Source organism: Thunnus albacares, chromosome 24, assembly GCF_914725855.1.
Source record: "Thunnus albacares chromosome 24, fThuAlb1.1, whole genome shotgun sequence".
In the NCBI taxonomy this organism is placed as follows: domain Eukaryota; kingdom Metazoa; phylum Chordata; class Actinopteri; order Scombriformes; family Scombridae; genus Thunnus; species Thunnus albacares.
The window spans coordinates 13,234,458-13,258,409 of record NC_058129.1 but is presented as its reverse complement, the minus strand read 5'-3'; the positions used below and the strand labels follow the sequence as shown (position 1 = coordinate 13,258,409).

The 23,952-nt window shown below is 40.8% G+C and overlaps 1 protein-coding gene across 3 annotated transcripts; it reads right to left on the bottom strand.

Annotated features, from left to right (window-relative positions):
* Nucleotides 1-325: 325 nt before the first annotated feature.
* On the bottom strand, nt 326-23,035 carry LOC122976494 (serine/threonine kinase 11 interacting protein). 3 transcript variants are annotated; one of them, XM_044345003.1, is made up of 26 exons: nt 22,967-23,035; nt 22,485-22,552; nt 21,812-22,014; nt 21,321-21,395; nt 21,044-21,139; nt 20,839-20,946; nt 20,673-20,744; nt 20,406-20,535; nt 20,105-20,208; nt 19,877-19,966; nt 19,364-19,405; nt 18,986-19,153; nt 18,796-18,877; nt 18,119-18,595; nt 17,630-17,856; nt 17,235-17,345; nt 16,016-16,253; nt 14,238-14,395; nt 13,892-14,144; nt 12,302-12,411; nt 10,842-10,939; nt 9,583-9,764; nt 5,272-5,356; nt 4,006-4,088; nt 2,687-2,913; nt 326-1,700 (listed from the first exon to the last, which is right to left on the bottom strand). In XM_044345003.1, the coding sequence occupies exons 2-26, from the start codon at nt 22,549-22,551 to the stop codon at nt 1,560-1,562; spliced, it is 3,627 nt and encodes a 1,208-aa protein (XP_044200938.1). In that variant the 5' UTR covers nt 22,552; nt 22,967-23,035; the 3' UTR covers nt 326-1,559. The 3 variants fall into 3 exon arrangements, with proteins under 3 accessions (XP_044200938.1, XP_044200937.1, XP_044200939.1); XM_044345002.1 differs by having other exon boundaries at nt 22,861-23,032; XM_044345004.1 differs by having other exon boundaries at nt 9,583-9,761; nt 22,861-23,032.
* Between the last annotated feature and the right edge of the window lie 917 nt (nt 23,036-23,952).

The following is a 23,952-nucleotide window of genomic DNA, read 5'->3' as shown; positions in this document are numbered from 1 at the left end:
TAGAACAAGCTTGCACCAGGTTACACAATCATTTCACAGTCTTAATTAACCATTTGGTATTTTTCATCAAACCTGACAGGGAAGAAGAGATTCTTTCATCTTGTTCGGATGAGTTTCTTCAAACATGTGACACTTGAAATGAGAGAAAACAGGATTTGTTTCACCCTTTCTACAGTTTTAGAGACAATACTGTCAGACTTGAGGCATGTTTCTGTTCTTTCTGGGGATTTAAAACGCTGCGGTTGTGGATATATTTAAATTGAAAAGAAAAAAAAAAAATCAGTATGTCTGGTTGAGTTAAGGAAAAAGGAACCACTCAAAAAACACTTCAGTTAACACGTTACTTTTGTATTGAATTATACATATCATACATCATACACAAACATATGTCACCTCTTTTTTTAAATTCATATAAAAATAAAGAGTTTTCTGCATCAACCCATTATGGAAAAAAAAAATGCTAGCAAAGAAATAAATTAAGTTATACTGGTTTCTCTAAACTGACATTAACAGTGCTGAGTAGATGTTGATCTTTACTGCATCTGTACATGATGATAATAAAGACGTCACAGTGGCTACAATTACGTTTTACCGATGAATATTAACTAAAGCATTTACTTATGATACTGAGTAATATAAATGTACCACACTTATCAAATGATAACAGTTTTTTTTCCTCATATTTAACCTGGAAATGAACAAAAAACAGACCCAGGTTACAAATAAACACAATCTGTTCCCAAGCTTTACTGCTACTTTTTCATCTTTGAGGAGTTTCTGCAGCTTTGCACCTCCGGGATCCTTTTTACAGTTCACATGACAAAGTGCAGAGACGCATCACGAGACCCTAATTGGGAGGAAAAGGTGCGAGGGAACCCTCGATGACAGCGTCTCGAGCCTTGACCTTTCGGAGGCACCTCCGAGCCTCATGTTGAGCGCGTGATGTCACAACTCACTGCACCCTAAGATGGCGATGTCAAGCTTAACGAGGTGGGGGCGGGGGAATGGATTTACGCACACACACGCACATAGAGAGCACATACATATTTTGGGCTCAGCTCCTTTTCATTACTCCCCTAAAAAGCTTCTCCTTCCCAACTTAATGCTCTTTTAGTTCCAAAACCTTAAATCTGCTCCCTCTTAGCAGGATGCTACAACGCTTTAAGAACACAATGAGATGCATTAAGGTGCATTTCAATAAGAAAACGTGGCAGCTGCAAAGGAAACAAGGCACACTCCGTTTCAGCTGTAGAAAAGTTCAGTGGGATGGTATCTAGATATGTGGTATCTTATGCAACCAGTGCTTTTATAGGCTTGTGTACCACATGAATGAGTGCAATCATTTCCAAGTACTTGGCTTAAAAAACGATGAAAGCAATGAGCGTAATGGGACCAGACTGAGTGCAGATTGTGTAGAGAGAAAATAAAGACACACTCGCTCACGCTCAGTAAACATTTCCCAGGACCAACACGCAGATCCATGCTCGCAAAACACACAGGAGCACGCATACACAAAGTCTGTAACTTTTTTTTTTTTTTTTTTTTGTTGGCCTCCCCCATTATGCCTCTTTGTCTTGAAGGCTTGTGTGCAGTTTTACTCCGAACATGGCCTCCCACTGTGCTCTGACCCAGGCCAGAAGACCCTGGAGGAGCTCGCTGCTCTCCGAGCGCACACACCAGGTCTTCTCTTGTTTCACAGTCTGCGGGAAAAAAAAAAAAAAAAACACAATATTGGAAGCAGTGAAAATGAAAGCAGTTAATCAAAAGAAAATCCAACCTGACAATGCTTCATACTACAACAGGCTGCTGCTGAATGAGGATGAGAAAAGCAGAGTTTGTATATATCAAAACTCACAAAAAATACATTTGATGTAAAAAAAAAAAAAAAGGTCATAAAACGTATTTCTAAGTGCACATAAAACCAACAGATTCAAGTCGGGATTATGGTCTGTTATTAAAACCAACTGGATTGCATTTGATTCAAGTGAAATTCCTCTCTGTAGGGTTAAATAAGCAAACTGTGATCCCGGTGAAAAGGTGACAAATTAGAGGATTCAGTTAGCTTAGCGCTGAAGTAACTGTGTGGACAAAACACAAAAACAGGGCGTTACGTATAAATAACTCTCTCTTTTGCCATTTTTGTGTTTATTTAGGAAGTAACAGCTGAGAGAAGGGCGTGATAGAACAGGGAGTGAGGGATGATGATGGGATGACGAACGTTTGAATCTACATCACAGCAAACTGAGCCTGCAGAACATCACAAAACGGAGACGCAAATACTCACTTCTACTCATTGTTTTACTGAGCTACGAAGCTTCATTACTAATTCTGAGTGCTCAGTCTTGATTGCTCTCTGACTAAACAAACTTCGACTTGTTTTTGATTCTTTACGGGTCAGACATGTTGCCAAGAAAACAGCTCATAATGGATTTACGTACATGAACGGGAATGATGTTTACATTCAAATTAATCGTGTATTTCCATCGACCACCTTGCTCAGAGTTGCTACTGCTCCATTAATTATGGAGGAAAAAAGCCAGTCAAGCAACAGACGGTGCCTCGATGTCAAGGCATATTAATAAATACAGTCTGTTCTTGCCTTTATTGCATCTTCTGTGATTGATTATGCCACTTTTTTTTCCCCACTTCTGCCTTTAGAAAGCTCCCTTTCTGCACACATACTAACCTCATCATAAAGCTTAATATCCATCCTGCACTCATCCGAAGGCCACAGGTGGATGGAGCTCACGCAGCTGATTGGCAGCGTTTCTAGAACAGTGAAGCCCCCGCTGCTCGGCTCTTTGTTGTCACTGACTGTCAGCTGGTTGGAGCTCTTCCTCCACTGATGATCCTCTTTGAGCAGGTAGAGAGTCTCTCTTGTTGCCAGGACTGTCAAGGGCATCCAAATGTCATCTGGGAGAAGATATGAAAATATTATTAATGGATGCGCTCAAGCTGTAATGACAATATTCCAGCTTTCTTTTGGTATTTGTGTGTACTTTTTCCACAGAAAAAAAATCGCTTAATCTGCGTCACCCAAAATAGATATTACAGCTTTCATATAAATAAAGCTGTTTTCAAGCGGAGATTTTAGCCTCTGATCTCGTATTGTTAGTAACAGTCATGGATCACTGATGTTCAAAACTTAACAAAGTGCCTTTTTTGCTACAAACTAAGATGAGTTTTGGTGTTGTATTTCATGTCAGCAAAGCTCTGACTTCAGAGGAAGGAGCGGAGGGGAAAAGGCAGATCTAGGCATGCTAAAATTATGGCACTTGAAATTCCATGGACGTGCACAGCTGTGTGGCCTGAAGCTACCTTGGCTTTCTGCTGAAGCGCAGACAGAGGCATCCTGTAGCACCGGTACACATGTACGGACCACATGCAACACAGTTAGTTGCCTGTCAGCCGGTCCAGTCAAAACAGTAGATTCTAGCCCCCCCCTTTTTTTATAGCAAAGTATGAAAACACTGATAGTTAACAGGCGCCTCACGTCAGCCTCTCCCCACAAAAATCACATCCTCTCTTCTTTCCTGCCATAATCTAGTTTTATCTTGAAGGAAATAAAAATCTCATATCTTTTTTTAGTTCTTATTTCTTACATTTATTTTCTTGGCACTTCTCTTTTATATAGGATCATAGAAATATTATTAGGGCTTTCATTGGTTTCCTTACTGCTGATTATCTAACTTATTCTGCTTTTTCATCAGAGTTTAAGCTAAATCGCTTGAATACAAATGAGAAATATCTAGTTGCATGTATACACAAGCCACATCAGTGTAAATCTGTAAAGGTAGAAGATTGGATGTGAAGTAATTAAAAAATGATGGCGCTAATCTTTGCATCTTGCGGAGTCGTTACACACGACATGATCGGACTTGACATGTAATCTTTCATGAGGAAATAAAAAAATGTAGGAGAGTATGTTGAAAGAACAGGTTTTTACATTGATCATGGATCTTAAATACTCGTGTGATTTCATAATGAAGTTACAGAACGCGTCACCTTGCAGGACGAAAGCCAGAATATAGAAGAACTGCAGCTGGCCGTCCTCCACATCTGCCTGAATGTCCTCGCACACTAGAGGCCTAATAGATCAAAAAGAAAAGAAGTGTTAACATCATAAAACATGTATATATATATCTTCACACAAAAACCTCCCATCACATCTAAACTGGCTGCTGTCTTGTTAAAATATCACAGACGTTGTTTTCATAAAAGATAACAGAGCTGTTGTGGCGGTTTTGTAGCTGGCAGGTGCTGCTGTCTCAGATGGAAGCGCTTCAACATCTCGGGGTGAATTTCACAGTAACCGTAAAGCAAAAAAAGGGCAAATTGATGTAATAATAGCTGACATGACTTGTCTTAGATTGCACAAACACTGGAAGTGTGTTCTGAGAGTGCGGTTAGCTGCTTCACAACACATCAAGGGGCTGCTTTGATTTGTTTTTATTTTTGATTATTGAGCTGTGGAGTCCGGTGCCAAATGACATGTTGGGAGATCTGAGGTATCAGTGAGTGTTGGTAATATGATATAGATTTATTCCATCTAGTTTACTCTTCGTGATGAAGGCAGTGCTTTGGAAAAGTTTTGTTTTTCATTTTCTAATCTACACTAAAGGACGATTGCTATTCTACTTCTGATAAAGCATGTTTGTCAGGTTGTCCAAACTGCCGCGAAAGGCGTGCACGGTCTGCGTAATTGAAATGTTTGATTATTCGCAACATGTTTTTTGCACATTTCGCACTTGTTTGTGAAAGATTTCGCCGTTTTTCTTGTCTGAAATAATACTGTCATGTACATAACCCAGCAAGAACCCGGAGCAAACCTACCATATTCAGTTTTGGAGAGGAAAAACACACAAATAAAGATGTCGGAAAAAACAACAGGAGGCAACAACAAACCCCACCACAGGACGAGCATGCTTCGGGATTTGTGGCACAACACATGCTACAAATTAAGATGTGGTTTACCAGCTAATTTAGTGGGGCAGTTTTACAAAATGAAGTCTAAGAAAAGCTGATTGTAATTATCTAAAGATGTGCGAGAACTGTGCAGTGTTAGAACTTCTACCACTCGAGCCCCTCTTCTACTTACACCTCTCAACCACACACAAATGAACACAACAACACTGTTTAGTTTACAACTTCTAGCATCAAATGAATCAAATTAAAGACATCTGCTATTTTCTCACTGCAACCCCCCCCCTTCCCACCCCCCCCCGGTTACTGGTTCCCCTGGAGGTGTAACAGAGGCAGTGTGGAGCATACCAGAGATGGTGCTGAGGGTTGAGTCTTGTAGTAGAGATGGAGTTTAGCTTGCTGTCTGACTTGTGAGCCATCTCACGCACGATTCCTACAGCAAACAACAAAAGAAAGGCGGAGAAATCAGGCGAAACAATGAAACACTTAGCTGAGATCACACGTTTGGCTTTTATACTGAATAAAACTAGTTACAGTATGTGAAAACAGCAGGTTTCTGGGAAGTTGTGATGGGTGTTTCCTCTGTTTTCTAACATTTCACATGATATAATTTCATACTTTAATGGTCATAATAAGCAACACATTAACTAATAATGAAAATAATCATTAGCTGCAGCCTTGAATCAAAGCTTCAGTCTAAACTCTTTGATCAAAAGCGTTTTTGTGAAGTTTGTTTTCACTGTGCGCTTTCGCATCCTCCATGACGCATTTTAAGAAATATCTGACTATTGATGCAAGATTCATAAATGATTCCAAACCAAAAAGGACAAAAAAAAAAGAGGAAAATGGACTAAGATTGTCAAAGCTTATCTGCCAAGCAAAGATGCATTTGATGACATTTTTACAAGCTAAGAATTTCTGAGATTTATTATGAAAATGATGCATCGCATTCGAGCGGAACTGTAGTTTACAGCCCTAAGCGTGTGAAACAGCTGCGAGGATCAACAGCTGTGTGTAACTGTCCAGACAGGAGATGTCAAACAAATCTCAAAGTCAATGGCAGCATCTCTCTGTCTGACTTTGGAGCTCAGATTTTGGCATCATAAAAATGTTATCAGTGAGGCAAATATGTGCAGGGGTGGAAGCGTTGGAGTGAGGGCTAAAAAAAAAAAAAAAACACACATACACACACCTCCGACTTGAAAAGACACAGCAAAAGTAGCCTATGTCACACCCAAACATTCACGGAAAGGAGGTCTACACACAAAAGCCAAACTCAAATCTGAGACTTCTTCTTCTTCTGCTATTGTAGCCCACGTTAAGAAAGCCAAAAGGTCTCTGGTTGCAGGTGTAAGATTGCAGCTCCATAGAAATCAGTCGGGTGAGAAAACGCCGGGAACACAATGCGCCGGGGTCACGCTCGCATTCACGACTCGTAGCGTGTCATTGAGTGTGACAACAATACAGGGCAGAGAGGATATCTGCAGTGTGGCTTCACAGTCAAGTTTGAATAGACAGGACTTCAAAAAAAAAAAAAAAAAGGATTTAAAGGGACACTGAGGGGTGGGGGGGGGGAAGTGGAGGACAATGAAGGGTGAAAAATAAGATTATGACATGATGAAGGTGCAAGGAAGAGGAAAGAAATCACACTCCATGTATGTTTCATGAATTTGCTGGAGACTGAATATAATTCTGCTTTTATATCTCGACGTGACACGGTGTAAACGATCCTGAGATAATAACCGTGGTAGAAAACAAGAAAAGTGAAAATGCTAAGTATTCTGGTGTCCATCAAAAAGTGTTGCTGTTGGATGAAAAAGTTAACTTTCTTGCCCTGTTCTTTGTCATGTCTGATATTTCTAAATACTCTGCACGACAGCGAGGACGTCAGTTCTAATCAGGCTCAATTCTATTTTCGGTCTCGTAATTCTGTTTTCTTTCTGAATGGAGTAAAAAAAAAAAAAAAAAAAAAAAAACATTGACGAAGATTGAGTTTGCCTTAAAATATTTTGGACAAAACTGACAGATGGCTCAATCGCTTTCATGAAAATATGATTTAAGGAAATTTGCATTGGATTCTAGTCAAAGTCTCACACACACACACACACACACACATGCAGTGCGTTCGGCGCTGGCAGGACATTTTTCATGTGTTTGAAGGGAAACAGCGAGATTAAATAACATGTCGATGTGGACAGCTTTAACTGAGGTGCCATCCAAGATCGCAATCACGGGTAAGCAAAGGTGACATGCCGATCGTGTTACAGACTAAGTTTGCAACGGATGGGCTCTGGTTGGTGCTCTGGTCTGTGTCATTTCTGCTTCCTCCTATTTCAGTCCCAGACTCTTTGGCTGCCTCGACCACAAATACCAATGCCCCTGATTATTTTCACATGTAATCAAACACCGCACCGATGTTTGATATGTCGGATAGAGAGAGGGAGAGAAGACTTGTTAAAGGAGTAAAGATTAGATTTTGAGCTCTAGTTTCCGAGTGACTGAGAAAACTTAGCAGCTTATGTTGCGTTTTCATCCTAAATCATGTTGTGACGACTAGAACCACGCTGAAGAGATGCATCCATCACTCTAGCCAAATCTCCTCTAACACAGTTTGAGCATAACAATAAAAATCTGACAAATTTTTCCATATGAGAGAAAACATCTTGCCTCAACAAAAAGAAAAAAGAAAAAGGAAGATTACTAACACATTCTCGACAACACTCCTTTTTTTTTGTTGTTTTCCAAAAGTGTGGTGTTATCTCTCATGTTTCAGTAAAGTTGAGTCAGACTTAGAACAAGAAGGTCTGCTGAGCTACAGAAAAACTGTCCACGTCATGACCACGTCCTTTTCTCCCTTCTTCCAGCCAGCCAGCGAGTCCTTTCGCCATTCCAGTTGTGGTTTTGAACTTTGTCCACGTGACGGGAGCCAGCTTGGACGACAGACGGGGTTTGTTATGGTTAAGCTTTTCCGTACGTCTTTTGACAAAATATTACAACAGCTGTTTTCGGCTTAATTTGCCATAATGAAAATAAAGTTTGGCATAATGGCCTCATCATTCTCTTTGTCTCTGAGTATTATAGGGGATATGATCATCATATATGTGATGTGTAGGTAGTTTAATCACTGACAGCTACCATGAAAACATCAGATTTCTGTGCATCTTTTTTTTTTTTTTTTTTTTTTTTTTTTTTTAGGGACGCATCAGGAACTTCACAACAAACATGTTTTTCAGTGTTGTGTTGTTTGCTCTGTGTTTTTGGACCATCTCTGTGGTGTTGCTGAGAGCAATCTGGAACCGTTTTTCAGCGACGGAGAATACAACACAGTAAATGAGCTGTTTATGAATATACACAGAAAAGAAAAAGGCTCTCGGAGAGGAGAGAGGGGAAGCTGGAGAAACAGGGAGAGAGAAAGAAAGAAAGAAAGAAAGAAAGTTGCTCTTTTCAGCACATTTCTTTGGGGAATAGAAAGATGAGGGCAGCATTTTCATAAAAGCTTTTAAATACGCTTCTTGCAACAACTTACAGAAAGACTTTTGGTGAATTCAGGTCAATTTTAAAGCCTCTGGACAACTCACACTCTTGGACAATACTTCTAAATCTATAGTTTTTACTTTATTTTGATAGTTTGGGACACTTGTACTTGTTTATGCATCTTACCTGGATCATGTCTAAACTCTTTTGTAGTCTGTTTTTGTATGTTTTGATGCTGCTTATGAAAGATGACATGTAAAGAAATGTGATGCTGTAAGATCATGCACGAAACACCGCCACAACTGTTAAACGCTTCCATGCGCTTCCAAAAATAATTATGCTTGATGATGCTTTCGAGAGAGCGAGCCGGACAGAAATGTCATCAGACGGCAGCTGAGAGCAGAGCGTTGTGGTAAAAAAGGGGAACTGCTCTTCTGATGATCTGTTTTTGTCAGTATCTCCTACCATGTGAGCGGTAACATGAAGCATTAATTATGGGACCTTCATACGTCACAGTTTTTTCCAAAATCTGGAGTTATCCGTACTAGGACCGAGCCGCAACGCTTTACTCGACATGCCAAGATGTTTTCCTGTTTTCTCTAAACGTTAAAGGGCTGGAAATAGTCAAATTCATTTTCCATATTTTTCCAGACATTCCAGGGCTGAGCCGGAGCCCCCGTCTAATAAAAGGTTTTCCTCTCAGCCTCTGGTCCTCGCTTGCAGACAAGTTGGTCTGGGCAGGATGTACTCAACCCCAATACAGAGGGGGACGGGCCAGATATTTGCTTCACATAACACACATATGGTATAGTATTAGTTTGTGAGGGGAGTAGGTTGGGTTTCTCAGTTTGTGGCACAATGCCTGTGAGAGGAACATGCTGTTCCAATACCAGCCTCAGGGATTCAACGCTACTCTACCAGTTTTTTTTTTTTTTAAATCAAAATTAGTCCACGGTTTATTATTTTGCGGCATCTTCCCTCAAAGCGCCCTCAGGAAAGTGTTGAAACCAGTGTAACCAGTGAGTTAAGAGAAAACAGGGTCAGCGAGTTTCTTTTTCCAACTATATTCACAAAAATAAAACTTCCTTTTATGTGTTTTTCCATATATTAAAACAGAAAGCATTTTCCACTTTGCTTGTATTTGGCTGTATTTCCTTTTTTTTTTTTTTTTTTTTTTTTTTTTACCTGTCAAGAGGCCAAAGAAGCGTTTGCAGCGTAAACTGTCCCTCACGAGGAGGGTGTAAGCCACGCCCCCGTCTCCAAACTCCATGTGGATGCTCTGAGAGCCCAGCCCCACCTCCAGGTAGCTCAGCTCCATGATTGGGTGGCTGTCCTTCTTCTGCAGCCAATCAGAGAGCTGACCTCTGCTGGGAGGAAACAATGTAGGGTATCAGAAACTGCAGAAAATGTATTGTCACACTGACATGGATTTAACGGTTTACTTGATCTACGACGCTTTAAGGTGTGACACTTTAAAGATGATGATGATAATAATATGCAATACCTTGCTTTAGGGGATTATGACTTTAAAAACAAATATTCAGCAACAGTTTGGTCGCTTGCACAACTTCAAGAACCAGGAAAGCCTGTTCTTATTGTTTTAAATCGCAGTCTACTCGTTTTCTAAGAGCCATCACACCAAGTGCTCAAGACATAAGCAAAATGACTCTTATGTTGATGAGAGAAGAAGAGCTTTTCATTCATGAGACAAAAGGAGAGAAAAAAAATAAGAATAAGGGATAAAACTAACAGAGGGAGTTAAATAAACTCAGCAAACCTCAGACACTTGAGGTGAATGTGTTCTCAAGATGTGACCCAGAGGCAGGTTATGCAATATTATCCACATCCTAAACAGCGGGTGTGGAGCTGCACACCGACGTTTAAGGCACTAATTTGTAACTGCAGTCTTGCGCCCTCTTTTGAATTACTGCGCCTACCAGGAGAACATATGATTAATGTCATTATAATAGCTAAATGACTAAGCTTTAAAAAAACTGTTTGCCAGGAACTCTAAAACAATAAGTTTACTGAATATTGTGATTCATTTCATGTCTGTCTGCCCTGCAAGAGGACTATATATCCTCTCCCTGTGGTTTTTCCCGTCTTTTTTTTCAGTGGATGTTTTCTTTATATGAATAAAAGGTGTCACATCTTGTCGAGATTGTGAGAACTTCTGAGAAACTGTTGTGATTTTGGACTATATTAATGGATAAAACTGAAATGAAAATGTCATACTTTACTGAACTTGTTTATTTAAAACTACGCCAATTTTCCTTTTCTTCTCTTCATTGGAAAAAATATCTAATATTTCAAGAATGCAAATAAGATAACCAGAAATTTATTTGTGCTCTCTTGCAATAAAGTATTTTTTAAAAATGAAAATCATACCGGGAAAGTACTTTCTGTGTGTTGGAAAGTTTGGAAACTCTGGAAACTCTACTCACTGGGTTTCTGATGTCATTTCCAGAAAGTAGATCCGCTGGTCTGATACCACCAACAGAGAGGGAACCTCCCACGGCTCCCCGAATTTGACGGCAGACATCTGGGGGCAAACAGAAAAAGGTATTCATGACATTAGCAGGAAAATGATTGCACTCTAAAAATCATGCTCTTTTTTTTTTAAAGCACTAAACAGTGCATCATACTGTAGAACAATAAATTAAAAACCCACACTTTCAACGACTATATTCTCAGCTGACAGCTAACAGTTTTCAGTTTTTCTCAAATCTCTTTAAAGGTTTTTAACTTGTACACTGAGGTCTTGCTTCACTTCCTCTGAAACAACACATCAAGTAAAAGCACAAGTTAAACAGCAAGCAGCCCCTGTCACTGGATAAATAAACATAACCAAGATGAATGGAGCGGGACCTCCTGTTTCCAGCTGCGGTTTGTTTGGTCCTGCTCCGCTCTTTGCTCTTGGTCCAGGTGTCTGACAGAGACGAGCGATAGCCCGCTGATCTGAAGTGCTCCCAGGATGCGCTGCATATTAAAAGAGGTCTCAGGGTCCGTTGAGTGACAGCAGGGGGGTAAGGGGGGGGATACGCGAATGTAGTCAAAGGAGCTACAGTGCAGAAGAAGAAGAAGAAGAAGAAGAGCGGGGCTAAATGGGCTCCCGGGAGATTTACTTGACTGCGTTCATCTTGGCTGACTCAGATGAAACCGCAGCTGAAGTGTTGTAGGTCTTAGTTGTCACCACCCATTAAACTGGAATTTCTTGGCCATCAGGATGATATGTTAGACGACCTTTTAAAAACCGCAATCACAAAAGCAACAATAGCAGCAACATAAAAACATTGTACTTCTAAATTTCAGTGATAATTCACAGCCTGCTGCTTAAAGAAACAGTAATACTAACATTTCCAACCTTAATAATAGAGACTTAAAAGGTCAAGAAAACCTATTTTGTCTATCTGCTTCTTGAGTCAAATCTAATTAAACCACACTCACACAGTCCTGATGAAGCAAATCTGCCTTTATCTCTTAGAGGACTAGATTTGGGAAATGTGCTTATTATATAAGGATATGAATGTATGGTTAACATGAAGCTGTAGCCAGTACAAGACTGGAAACAGCTAGCCCGGCTCTGTTCAAAGGCTGAAAAAAATCTCCCTCCTACCTCTAAAGCTCACTTATCAACACATTATATCTGGTCTGTTTAGTTTGTACACGAACCAAATTGTTAAAACAAGAGTCCAGGAAGTCACTGCTCGAGCTGGCCCCTACAGACATGAGCCTGTGTGTATTGATCTTCTCATCTCTCTCAGCAAGAAAAGCGAATTAGCATATCACCCCAAAAAATGTCAAACTATCCCTTTGGGTAGAGTGTTGCTTATTTATGTTAGAGAGATTTAAAGCCCAGATTTTCCGGGGGGCTTTAATAGAAGTGAGTCTTACTGTTACCGACCTTAAGAAAAGAATGAACCTCCTCTTCCTCTTCGAAGACCTCCACATCCAGGAACAGCTTCAGGCGATGATCCACCGCCTCATAGTCTTCAGACAGCAGGTCCAAATCATCTAAAGACACATCAAGAGCAGCTCTGCCTTAAAATTATAAAACCAAACCAAAAAGTTTGAGAACAGTCGCCAGTTAAAGCAGCAATACTTGCATTTTTAGCACATATGAGAACTATCTTCATGAATTAGGGCTAAAATATGATTTTTGGATACTTTTTTTATACCCTTAAATGATAATTTACATTTATGGTTAAGCCAGAGTTTCCTGGTAGCAATATGAAGACTTATATATTTCCTGGATTTTTTGAAACCTCATCCAGATTTTTACTGCGGCAGACTGCAGTATTAGCCAACCGCCCTCATGCAGAAAGGCATTTAAGAGCAATAAATCCAGCAATGAACACAAATAGAGGTTATTTGAACGCTGATGAATGGTTACAGCTAATCAAAAATGACAGGGCACAGACCAGAAGAGGCCAAAACAAACTCAGCATCTTTCATTTTGAAGAGAGCGCAAACAAAGATCAGATTAGAAGGTCCTTTGAACCTTGAGGCAGAGTTCTTTCTCAAAGGGTGAAAGGTGTATGAACACACAAACACACACACACACACAGAGACACACACTCAGGTTGGTTGCAGACAAAGCACTCCTTCAGAAAAAGAAGAAAGTTTTGCAGGCTGCTCCACAACAATGGGTGCACTGTATCACTAAAAACAGACACTATATTCAGTGTAAGTAAGTCTTTGAGGATGAGGATGAGCTGTCTCCAGTGTGAGACTGTGGTTTCAGAAGGACAGATTACACGGTACTGGCGCTGCAGCTACAGTAACACGAAAAAAAAAGAAAAAGATACAGAAAGCTGTTATTACGCCTCAGCCCTCCCTCTTAGGCTTTCATTCCTCTCCCATCACTTCCAGTAATGACTCCAATCTGTCTTGTTGCACAGTCACCATGTGGTTCATCTAAAAATGGCAGACAGATGTGGGGAAATCGGATGCTGTCACAGAGATACACCACATCCACGGAATCTAAATACTTCCCATCTCCGCTCACTTTCAATTAAGACAGAAATCTATCCTCTGGAAAAACAATGAAGCTGATGCAAACAGTTTATACCGCATGCCACAGTTGATGTGTTTTACAATGACCATGTGAAATGTAGAATTTGATTTATAAGTAATAAAACACCATTTGTATTTTACTGCCGTTCGGGCTGTCCTCCAATAAACAGTGCCTGCCACCACTGCATTGTTATTATGGATGTAAAAAGTGTGCGGCTGAAACGATTAAACTATTAATCAAATCCATAAGCTTTCATTTGGTTTTTATCGAGCTAAAATGACAAACATTTGTTGGTTTCAGCTTTGTAAATGTGAGGTTTTGCTGCTTTTCTGTGTTTTATATCATTGTATATTAAATATCTTCGAGTTTTGGATTGTTGGAGACCACTTTGGAGTCATCATTTTGGGATCTGAAAAACAGTTTTGAGCATTTTTCACTATTTTCTGTTATTTTTTCACACAGGTAAAAAATACCCACCATTCGGGGTAGCTCTTCCTGTAGGTTGGGATTGGATTCCAGGTGGTGTAGCATCGAGAGCGGTGTAGCGGTAACTCCCGGCCAGATCCTCTTTACTTTGGCACTCTGTGTTGTAGGAGAGACTGCAGGTATCACTCTGACCTTCCCCGATGAAGAAGGAGCTTCCCTGAGCTGTGACAAAAGTGGGATCTTCTGTGGTGACGGCAGCTTCAGGAATGGGACTGCTGCTAATACTGGCATCTGTGTAATCCTCCTGTTATGACACAGAGAAAAAAAAATTAAACTCTGGGAGAGAGTGAAAGGAAAAACAGACAGAAGGGGAAGATGTTATACTGATCAGAGACACCTTATTGGCACTGCGAGTGCTCTGAGTTATATCGAGATGGTCGTCCTCGCTGTCTGGCTTTGATGGACGGCGGATCGGTGTGCTGCAGTATGGAGTTGATTGGCCAGCCAGCTGGACCACATGGTCGCTACCACACTCCGGACAAATGTTGGTGTTTCCTGGAAAAAAACAAACCAAATATATGAGCAGGAATTTAATTTCCAGAAAGCAATAAGTGCTGTAGAGAACACTTGTAAATCTTTGATAGGGAATAAGAAGTGCTCCCCCTCATGGCCATTCCAAGTTACTGCAGTTAAACCTGTAGTTGTGTTGCAGCCCTTACTGTTTTAGATTAAGATATATAGTTATATTCATCATTTAAAGTTTTGTTATCCATGGAGTGAAGCTGACAGTTTCTTACATGTGGGGAGGTAATATTTGATTATAAAAAAATGGAAAAAATAAAATGTTATTACTACATATCTGAGGCTTTATCATCTGTTACATCTACTCAGGAACAAGGGGACAGTTTAATGGCTCTGACAACCTATAATTCAAGCAAATTTATAGAAAACACGCGCGCTGTCATTCCTAACAAGTTTCATATGAGGATGACACTTTTTTTTTTTTTTTTCCTTTCTGCAGGCTATGTATTTCTGTAACCCACAAGCAAACAATGGTCTAAGTTCAGACACGTGCGAACGAAAAAGGTATTTATTGCCTGAAATTTCAGCATAGCTGCAGACTAAGCACACTAACAAAAGACTGCGGTTCCAAGAAATCCCCAAAACATCTGTCCAACAAAGCCTGCACACTGTCTGTGCGTGCTGGTGCAGGTCTTAATGTCAGGTTAGGTCGAATGACTGAGAGGAGGCTGCCAGAGCGAAGTGTATTATCAGTTTTGTGCTGATTGTAGAGGTGGGAACTCAGCAGAACAGGCCGCTTGGCAATAAAAGAGAAGAGATAACGCCTGGAACACTTTACAGGAGCCCTTCTGAAACCAGGATTTTGTTTTGGGAAAATACGCAGCACTGTGCAGACTACCAATGGGAGCCTGATAGTTAAGCAGCAGTCGGAAAGACGTCAAATGATAGGTGATAGGTGCCAGGTGTAAAATTTGTGTGACCTTGTCTTGTGTCTTTTCTATCTCATCTTCACTCAATAACAACAACAACACAACCAGCTGACATTGAGTCAAAAAAAAAAAAAAGAGGGAAAAGTGCTGATTTGGAGTAAAAGCCTCATTTTTTAAAAAAGGGTGGTCGAGTGTATGTGAGGTTGAGCGTGACTCATCCGAGACTGGGCGTGAGTCAGTATGAAGCATGAATCAGACAAAAGCTTTTCAGAGTAAAGGCTGCGGTTTTCGCGTGGGTTTCTTTGACATCTCGGGATGACAGACTGAGATTACAACTAAAGCCAAACATCACGTTCCTGGGGCCTTGGTATTTTTTTAAGGGATATTCATACTGTTTGTGGGCGCCGTATGATTCAGTTTCACCTCTCTGAACTTATTTTATTCTATTTAAAGATGCCCTTTAAAATCTGGTCAATGATAATAGATTACTGGAAGTCTATGACTGTTTTAACACCCTTATCCTCTTTTTTGTATCACCTGCTTTGTTTTAAACTTGATGTACCTGTTTGTACCTCTATGCATGTAAACCTTGTAAATATAATTTATATTTTTCAGGTGCTTTTGTCCCTGACAAACGCACTAATAATATGAAACATATCCCATAAGCTTCTTTATGTTTCTGTCAAAGTGTTTCTTGAAGGCGACTGTTCACTTTCCCTCTCACCTTTGCTGTTGTCATCGCGCTCCGTCGACTCCTCCTCATCCCGCTCTTCCCCACTCTCCGGTAGAATCGCAGCCCCTCTACTCCTCACTCTCCCTCCCGCCTCCTCTTCGCTCCTTCCTCCCTGAGCGGTGAACTCTGACCTGCAGCGAAGGCACTGCAGACGAACACAGCTGGGGCGGAGTTCGGAGTCTCGACGCCGGTTTTCCTCCGCCACATGAGATAGCACGTCGGTCAGAGCCTAGTCATAAAAAACAGTGAGGTTTTTACATATTAGTTTAAGAATGTGCTCGCTCACACAGAAATTTAATTCAATAAAGCGGAGCAAGCGATAGTTGTTTGTGCAGAAATCAAGCTTGTAAGCTGAGAAAAGTTGACTTTTTGTAGCAGTCGACGGCTCATCAGATACGCAAGCTTCCACCTTTTCCCTAGAAGAAAAACACTTCTGTCTGGAAAAAAACAAAATGCTCAGAAAGCTATTTGCGTGTTTGCAGCTGCAAACCAGAAACTGTAGGAGCTAGATCAAGCTTCTAAAAAGAGCCAAAAACCATAAGAGTTTAAGGATAATTTCACAGGATGTATCATTGTTAATGTCTGAGTGTTCCAGTAAAAACAAGAACAATGCACGTCTGGTTCAAGATTTTATACTTTTCACTTCAGGTATGTGTGTGTTGTCCGTGACAAATCTGAAGAAGAATCTAACACATTAGAAATGGTAGTGTCTTTCTGTGTTGCATTAACACTATAACTGGCACGGATTTGCTGTTGCACAATGTGAGAAAAAAACCAAAATCATAACAAGACAGTAAACATAGTACAGAGTGTACTGCTGGATGTTGACGTCAAAATTTGAAAACAAAAAAAGGTAACAGGGTTTGTGGTAGAGGGCAGCCTGTGAGCGTGATGAGACTTGTACAGCTTGTCCAAGATGCCAGTGGGTGAGTGTGGGTGTTCTCTTTTGTGTGAATATGTGTTGCATCGCATGCCATACATATCGAGCATGTAGGCACGGATATAAATGTTTTTTTGCGAGTGTGTGACCTTTGTAAGCTCGTGTCATCTTACGGGATGAAAGTTTTCCAAAAAACTTCCCTGCCAACAGGGTTTTGAAATGACAGAGGATGACTAAGGCCCCCATGGGGATTTTATTGTTTGTGTGGGTGTGTGGGTGTGTGAATGTAAGTGCATTTGAAGGTTTTGGGGTAAATTATGTGTCATTAACCTGAAGTGCCTGCTGCGGGTCATCATCCAGCAGGACGTAACGCCTCCTCCTCTTCTCCCTGCTGATGTAGTCGAACTGAAGCTCCACAGCTGGAAACATCTCTTCTGTTTCCTGAGACAAAGAAAAGAAAGAAAACTCATTGGTCAACTCCTTGAAATGATGTTTTTTTCCTGATGCATTTGTTTTAGAGCTGGGCAATACTATTAAAATCAATTTCGCAACATCTGTGAGAATGTTGTTTTGATATTGATATATATCCAAATATGACAAATGAAGACAAACTCACCCATAAATTCAAACTATATTTCATGCAATGAACTGTGTTTTATATTTTTTTTAGTTAAGTACTGCAAAATCTTGTGTTTCTTCTCAATAAACAGTTTATAAGTCTTCACCCCTTGGGTCCAGGCGGCCTCTGTGGTCTCCACCCCGGCCAGGCTGTCCAGCTCTAGTCTGCATCTCTCCTGGCCGCTCTGCATGTCCACTTCCAGCAACAGGCCCTGTTTGACACGCAGAAACACCTCCCTCCTCCTCTTTTTATTCTTCGTCTCACCCTGGCCTTCGTCGTCTTCCTCTTCTTTGTCGGATAAGACTCCAACAAGTAGGGGGAGACACAGGTCGACTATGAAAACAAGTCGACAGAGAGAAAAAAAAACACCTCAAAAACATTTTCACAGTGATTCAGAGGTGCTGCAAGATCTATTGTAATGAAGAACATACTGTGTTCAAGCACCAGTTAGTCAAACACTTTAGGGAACAAAGATTCAGTACTAGTGATTGTTTTACATCTGTCTGTTCTGATTCTTCATATACAAATATTTGGGACGTAAAACTAATACCTAACTTCAAATGACAGATCCATAGAGTTTCCTTAACTACCCTACCTCCCAGATCCTCCTCTTCTTCTTCCTCCTTGGTGTCTCCACTCTCTGCTCTAGCCGACATCTGAGACTCTAGACTGGGTCCAGGTGAGCTGACCGCTCCCTGGCTCATCACCGGACCGTCCACCGTGCTCTCCTCTAAGGTGGACTGTAAGCGCCACTTTAGAGTGGACTCCGTTTCTTGTTCTGCATCCACACTGTCTGTCTCCATCCTTGGCTCTGAGGAGAGAAGCGGTGGAGGGAGAACTTCCAGCGTGTCCACTGGCTGGTGCTCGGCGACGGCGGATGGACATGTGGCGGCGTTGAGGCCGTTGGAGAGGGTTTGGTGTTGAGGAGCTGGCTGGTCGGTGCTGACAGCTGTGGTGATGGCAGAGGGGGACGCTCTATCTAGATGGTGTTGGAACCGCAGCCAATCCTCACCAAGCTGCTCTCTGAAGCTGGACATGCGTTCAATCTCCTCTTGGTGAGGAAGGACAATACCTAGTGGACAAACAACATAAGCTTTTCAATCTTTATGTAACTGCTGAATAAGCTTTAATCTCGGTAAAGCAACTAGTATTTAAAACAAGTGGAAAACTTAAATAAAACAATAAAGATCAGGGAGAAACTGAGGTAAATTTAGATACTTGGCATGATATTACAGTAAAAATCTAAGGGACAGACATGCTTTAATAACCAACCCTGTGTGGAGGACACTCGTCTGGGCTCATAATCTGTATCACTGGGCTCAGAGATGCTGGCCCGCCGCACTTTCACCTTACTCTGAAACACAGAAAAGAAAAATATGCCACAGAATTCAGTTTGAAACTATCCTATACAGATATTTCAATAGATACCCATTTTAATACACATTAGGAGTTGGTCTCTTACCCTGGATTTCTTCTTGCGAATGTGTGAGACTCCCACTTCTCCAACCGACATACTGTCACTCAGCTCCCCGGCTCCACTGGACGCCTCCTGGTTACTCCGTTCTGGTGGCAGGGCAACTGGAGCAGAAGTCTGCACCTGGACAATCAGCTGTCCTGGTTTTGGCAAAACCTGCAGAGAAACAGAGAAAATATGATAAATAAGTATTATCACTGTGATATCTTTCTGCAACATACTGTACACGTATATATAAATTTGTAAATTATACCTTAACATAATGCAAATGAACATCATTGGCTCATACCATTTACCATTACAGTTATTTACTCTGTATCAATATACTATGGTGGGAATAATCATGTGATTGGCTGAGAAACTTACTGATAACTCAGATGAGGACAGCTCAGTGCCATCAAGTTTGAGCTGGTAAGAAACAAACAACAAAACAACTTTGAGTTCAGTGAAAAAACATCCATATTTTTCTTCATCTGTTTTCCAGCAGTTGCCGCTCAGGCAACCATCTCTGTCACGCTCTAATCTAATTTCTGTAAAGGTGACAAATTTTACAGATGTACCAGTCATAGGAGTAGCATCTCTGATTAAGATTATCCCAGTAATGTGACAACTATTGGCTAAAAGCAAGCAAATCAGAAGACCACCAATCAGAGGAAGCCCACTGTTTTGGAGCAGTACTATAAATGTAAAGAGGCTGTGCTTTCAGATAAATCAAGACATGCAATTCCTTTGTCGAACTACTATGCTTCATTTTGTTTTACTACCTTTTTTTATAGATTACAACCGCCAACAAACCTTTTCTTTCCTTATTACAGCATTTTTTTAACCAAAAAAATGTCACATACTGTATGTATATCTATTTTTACTGCAATTATTCACCCTGAGGTTGACAGCCTTTGGGGAGAGATGGCGGACGGTACAAGTGCGGTGGGTCTTCTGGAAGTACAGTGGGTTTCCCTCCAGGTTCAGCTACAAGACAGAACATTACATTTTAGAGTAGATACTGCATTGATCTCACATACTCTATGTTAAGCAATACCTGAAGACAAAAAAATCTGTCCGCTGAATGACCTTCTGGAGCTTTTGTGGGTAAGTGTGTGTCCTTACTGTGTTGAGACAATGCAGCAGGGAGAGAGGCGCCAACTGGGAATGCTCCAACAGAAGATTATAGGCCAGGTCTATGTGCTGGAGTGAGGACAACTGTTCCACTCCTGCTCAACCAGAGAGCACAGCGATGAAGGAAAACACAGACACAGTATCAAAAATGTGAAAAAAAACATATGTGCACACACACACATGCACATGGAGTAAAAAAAATAATGTAATAATGTGTAACAAGTGCAATATGGGATCTGGGAAAGAGTATTCATAAGAGTAATGATTATGTGTCTTTGTCAGTCTTCCTTACCATTTATAGTCTCTAGTTCATTGTTCCTGAGGATGAGTGTGAGGAGTTTGGCCCTGGCACTCAGGCCCAGCGTTGGCACCCTCTGCAGGCAGTTGTAGCCCAGATTTAAGTGCTCCAGTTCACTCAGGGGCTGAAGGAAAGTAATGAGGTAATAAGTGAAATAAAGAAAAGCAGAACAAGGGTTTGACACAAACAGAAACAGAGGAAAGTATATCATATAAATAAAGTTTAATTACCATATTAAAAGAACACTGGTGTCTATCCTACCTTTAGAAATTCAGCACACTCCTGAATCTTGTTATGGCTTAAATCCAAAAACTTCAGGACATTCAGTAAACTCTGTAAGAGAGAGAGAGAGTGCAGTCTGCTCAGGACAGCTGAAACATCACCTAATAAGTCAGTGTTGATGCATCTGTGAATATTTATGTCTCACTAGTGACTGGTCAAGGCAGACGATGGAGTTGTAGCTGAAGTTGAGGGTGTGCAGTTCCAGCCAAGGCAGTGCAGAACTGAGGTCACCTCCACACAGGGAAAGCAGCTCCTACAAAAGAACAAACAAGACACACACATATGACTTTCTCTCATAGCCAGACATGCCATACATACAGTCTCTGACAAACGTAATGCATTGAGAGTACCTCCAGGGAGCTGAGGCTCTTTGAGCAGGTGAAGACCTCCAACTGGGAGTAAACTCCTCTTAGTCCCTCTAGACAGTGTGGGGGGATACGCTTCAGCTATTGAGGAAAAGAGGCAAACACATCATGTGAGTAGAAAGCACTAACCCTAAATGTGTTTTTGGGACAGACAGAAAAAGGTTTTAATGACAGAAACTGGCATTGAGAGAAAGAAGAAGGGATGAAACAGAAGAGATAGAAGAATCAACAAAGGACTGAATGTAGTCAAGTCATATTGTACCTCTAAACACTTCAGAGACTTGAAAGGGAAGATTTTCAGCACAGACTGAAGTCTCACCCCGGGCGGGTTGATGAGCTGCATTTTAAACATTAAGACAAACAATATGACAGAAATAAGATAAATATGTCAGCAATTAGGCTATCTTCAGTGGTTTCATCTGCAAACAAATACACACCTGCGCTAAGGCAACAACTCAGAGAATGTCCATAAAATAACCATAAAATTTCAGTCATGAGCCATGATAGAGGTTATTTCTTATCAGAAAACAACCAATCACACAGACTGAAGTAACACAAACACTGGCAACACACAGCCAGCAATAAAAAATAAAATCACAGAAATATTGCACCAATAAAAAAAGAAAACAGAGACCATTTAAAATGTTTTGATGAGGCCATTTCCCCATAAACTGACATAGATTTGGGATATTTTTCTTATAAAAAATAGACCTCATATAGAACAGTAGACCCAGTTTTGGGCTCCTAGCCCACCTTGAGGGAGATGGTTTTCTGTAGGACATCGAACAGGAACTGTAGCTGCAGCAGGGAGGCGGTGTCGGCAGGGTGGGAGGGCAGAGCCAGGAAGCCGTGCTGCTGGCTCCTGGACAGCAAATACTGTTCAAACAGCCTGTTAAGCTGCTGCAAGCTGGCTGCAGGCAGGGTCAGCGTGCTGCTGCCATCCAGCACCAAGTCGCCTGGAGGGCAGAAAAGACAACTGGGCTTAGACATTTAGCAGGCAATTTTTATCCACAATAATTTATAATGATTAGTAGAAAAGCAGAATAAGTTAAAACACAGTACTATATTTTAAAAGACAATTTATGGGTGAGAAAAAGGGGCGACATCAGGAAAACATAAAATAATCAAAACAAAATAAAGAACATAGATACAACAAAATAACCTGGGTGCATTGAAAAAAAAAATCATAGCTCTCAGATGACAATTACATTCCCACCAAGCAAATCTGGATAGTTTATGGCTCACATTGTCTCATTATGATCCTGACTGAGTGAGTAAATACACCCACTGGCACAAAACACCCTGCTGAGAAGTGTGGAGATGATATTGCAGCCCAGATTTTCTACGTACATGCACTTCGACCCGGACAGATTGGTAATTTAACTACACTTGGATTAAAGACAGTGTGTATCAGCTGTAACTTTACCATCATTTCGGAGGAGTGTGGCCAAGCTGTGTACAAGGGAGGACTGGCCACTGGGAGATACAGCCATCCTGTGACGATTTACACAAGATTACACAATGTTAGTACAGCAATATGTCAACAAAAAATAAAATAAACTGTTCTCCTTAAGCAACTGCAGCACCGTCTCTGTGAGAGGACAAGTTGCTGAAGTAAAAGTACTCTTCCCTTACTTACAACCCTACTGCTTTTCTAGCATTTTTTAGCGTGTTATTGTACCTGTCAATTCATTTAAACAAAGCTAGCTGAAATTAGCATTAACTCCATTGCAGCTAACGTTAGTCAGCTAATGCAAACTAAGCTAACCTTTCCTGTTAGCAAAGCCAAAACGACAACATACCTGCGCAGTGACAGCCAAAAAAATTAACGTCTAACATGAATTTTGTGCTTGGAAAAGCCAGTAATAAAAAGTCTATATTTATTGATGAACAGGACCGATGTTTCACCTAGTAATTTGTTGGTAATGTTGACATTTTTTGCATCACATGACGAGCAATTGCCTAAAGCCTCTACGGTGGCCGCGGTAGACCAAAATGGATAGTCACAGCTGTCAAAGAAAGGCAAAAATGCCGGAAAAATAAACAGTTTCATAATGACAATGTAGCCGACCATTACAGCTTCCTCCTTGTCCTCTGCTTGACAAATATAAAGAGTAAAAACTAGTCTACTAAAACTCACTTATGAGTTTCTTTTGATGCCACAAAACTACTTGAAAGGTCTTGCTAGAACATTTATTGCTGCAGCGTATATTCAGTTTAAATAACATTCAGTTTAAGCACATTTTTTACCATGAAATGACAAAACATAATGATATCTGTGCTCCTTTGTCATTACAGGATTTGACCACTGGGTGGCGCCCTAAAGCAAGGAACCCAGACATACACATGACAGCATGAGAGCAATTAAAAATGTCAAATTAGACCCTTAACACAACTAGAAAAGGCACTTAATGCATCAGAACATTCATGACTTAGAAAAGTGAGCAGCTGCACCATGCAATAGAGGTTTACATAACTTACATAACATTATATAGGCTAGTTCTTTATGCAGTCTGGAGCAAACATTATGTCTACAGTATGGTTTAACACTAAAGCCAGACACAGCATTACAAATCTTGAATTTATGGACTCAGTAAAGGTCAATACTAGACCTTTTGTGCTTCCAACCAAGCTTTTAAGAATCCAAGCAGTAAGGCATAGGCTTCATAGGTTTTAATAAATGCCAGCTGTCAAATTTACCAACCTGAGACTTGCACCACATCTGTCTCCTGGCAGATGTTGGTCAAACCGTATCCGAGTCATGACACCAATAAAAAACAGAGCTGAATAGCTGGTTGGCCATGGAGTGTGAGTGTTATTGATGCTTACATTACACGGCTGCAGAGAGTGCACTGGTTTCTCAATATAGCAGATTAACCCAAATCTGATTTTGA

Coding starts and splice junctions, on each gene's coding strand:
- LOC122976494 (XM_044345003.1), bottom strand. CDS start 22,551: ATGGCTGTATCTCCCAGTGGCCAGTCCTCCCTTGTACACAGCTTGGCC. Junction 17,346..17,629: donor AGGCCGCCTGGACCCAAGGG/GTGAAGACTTAT, acceptor TCTTTGTCTCAG/GAAACAGAAGAGATGTTTCC. Junction 2,914..4,005: donor TCTGGCTTTCGTCCTGCAAG/GTGACGCGTTCT, acceptor ATCTTCTCCCAG/ATGACATTTGGATGCCCTTG.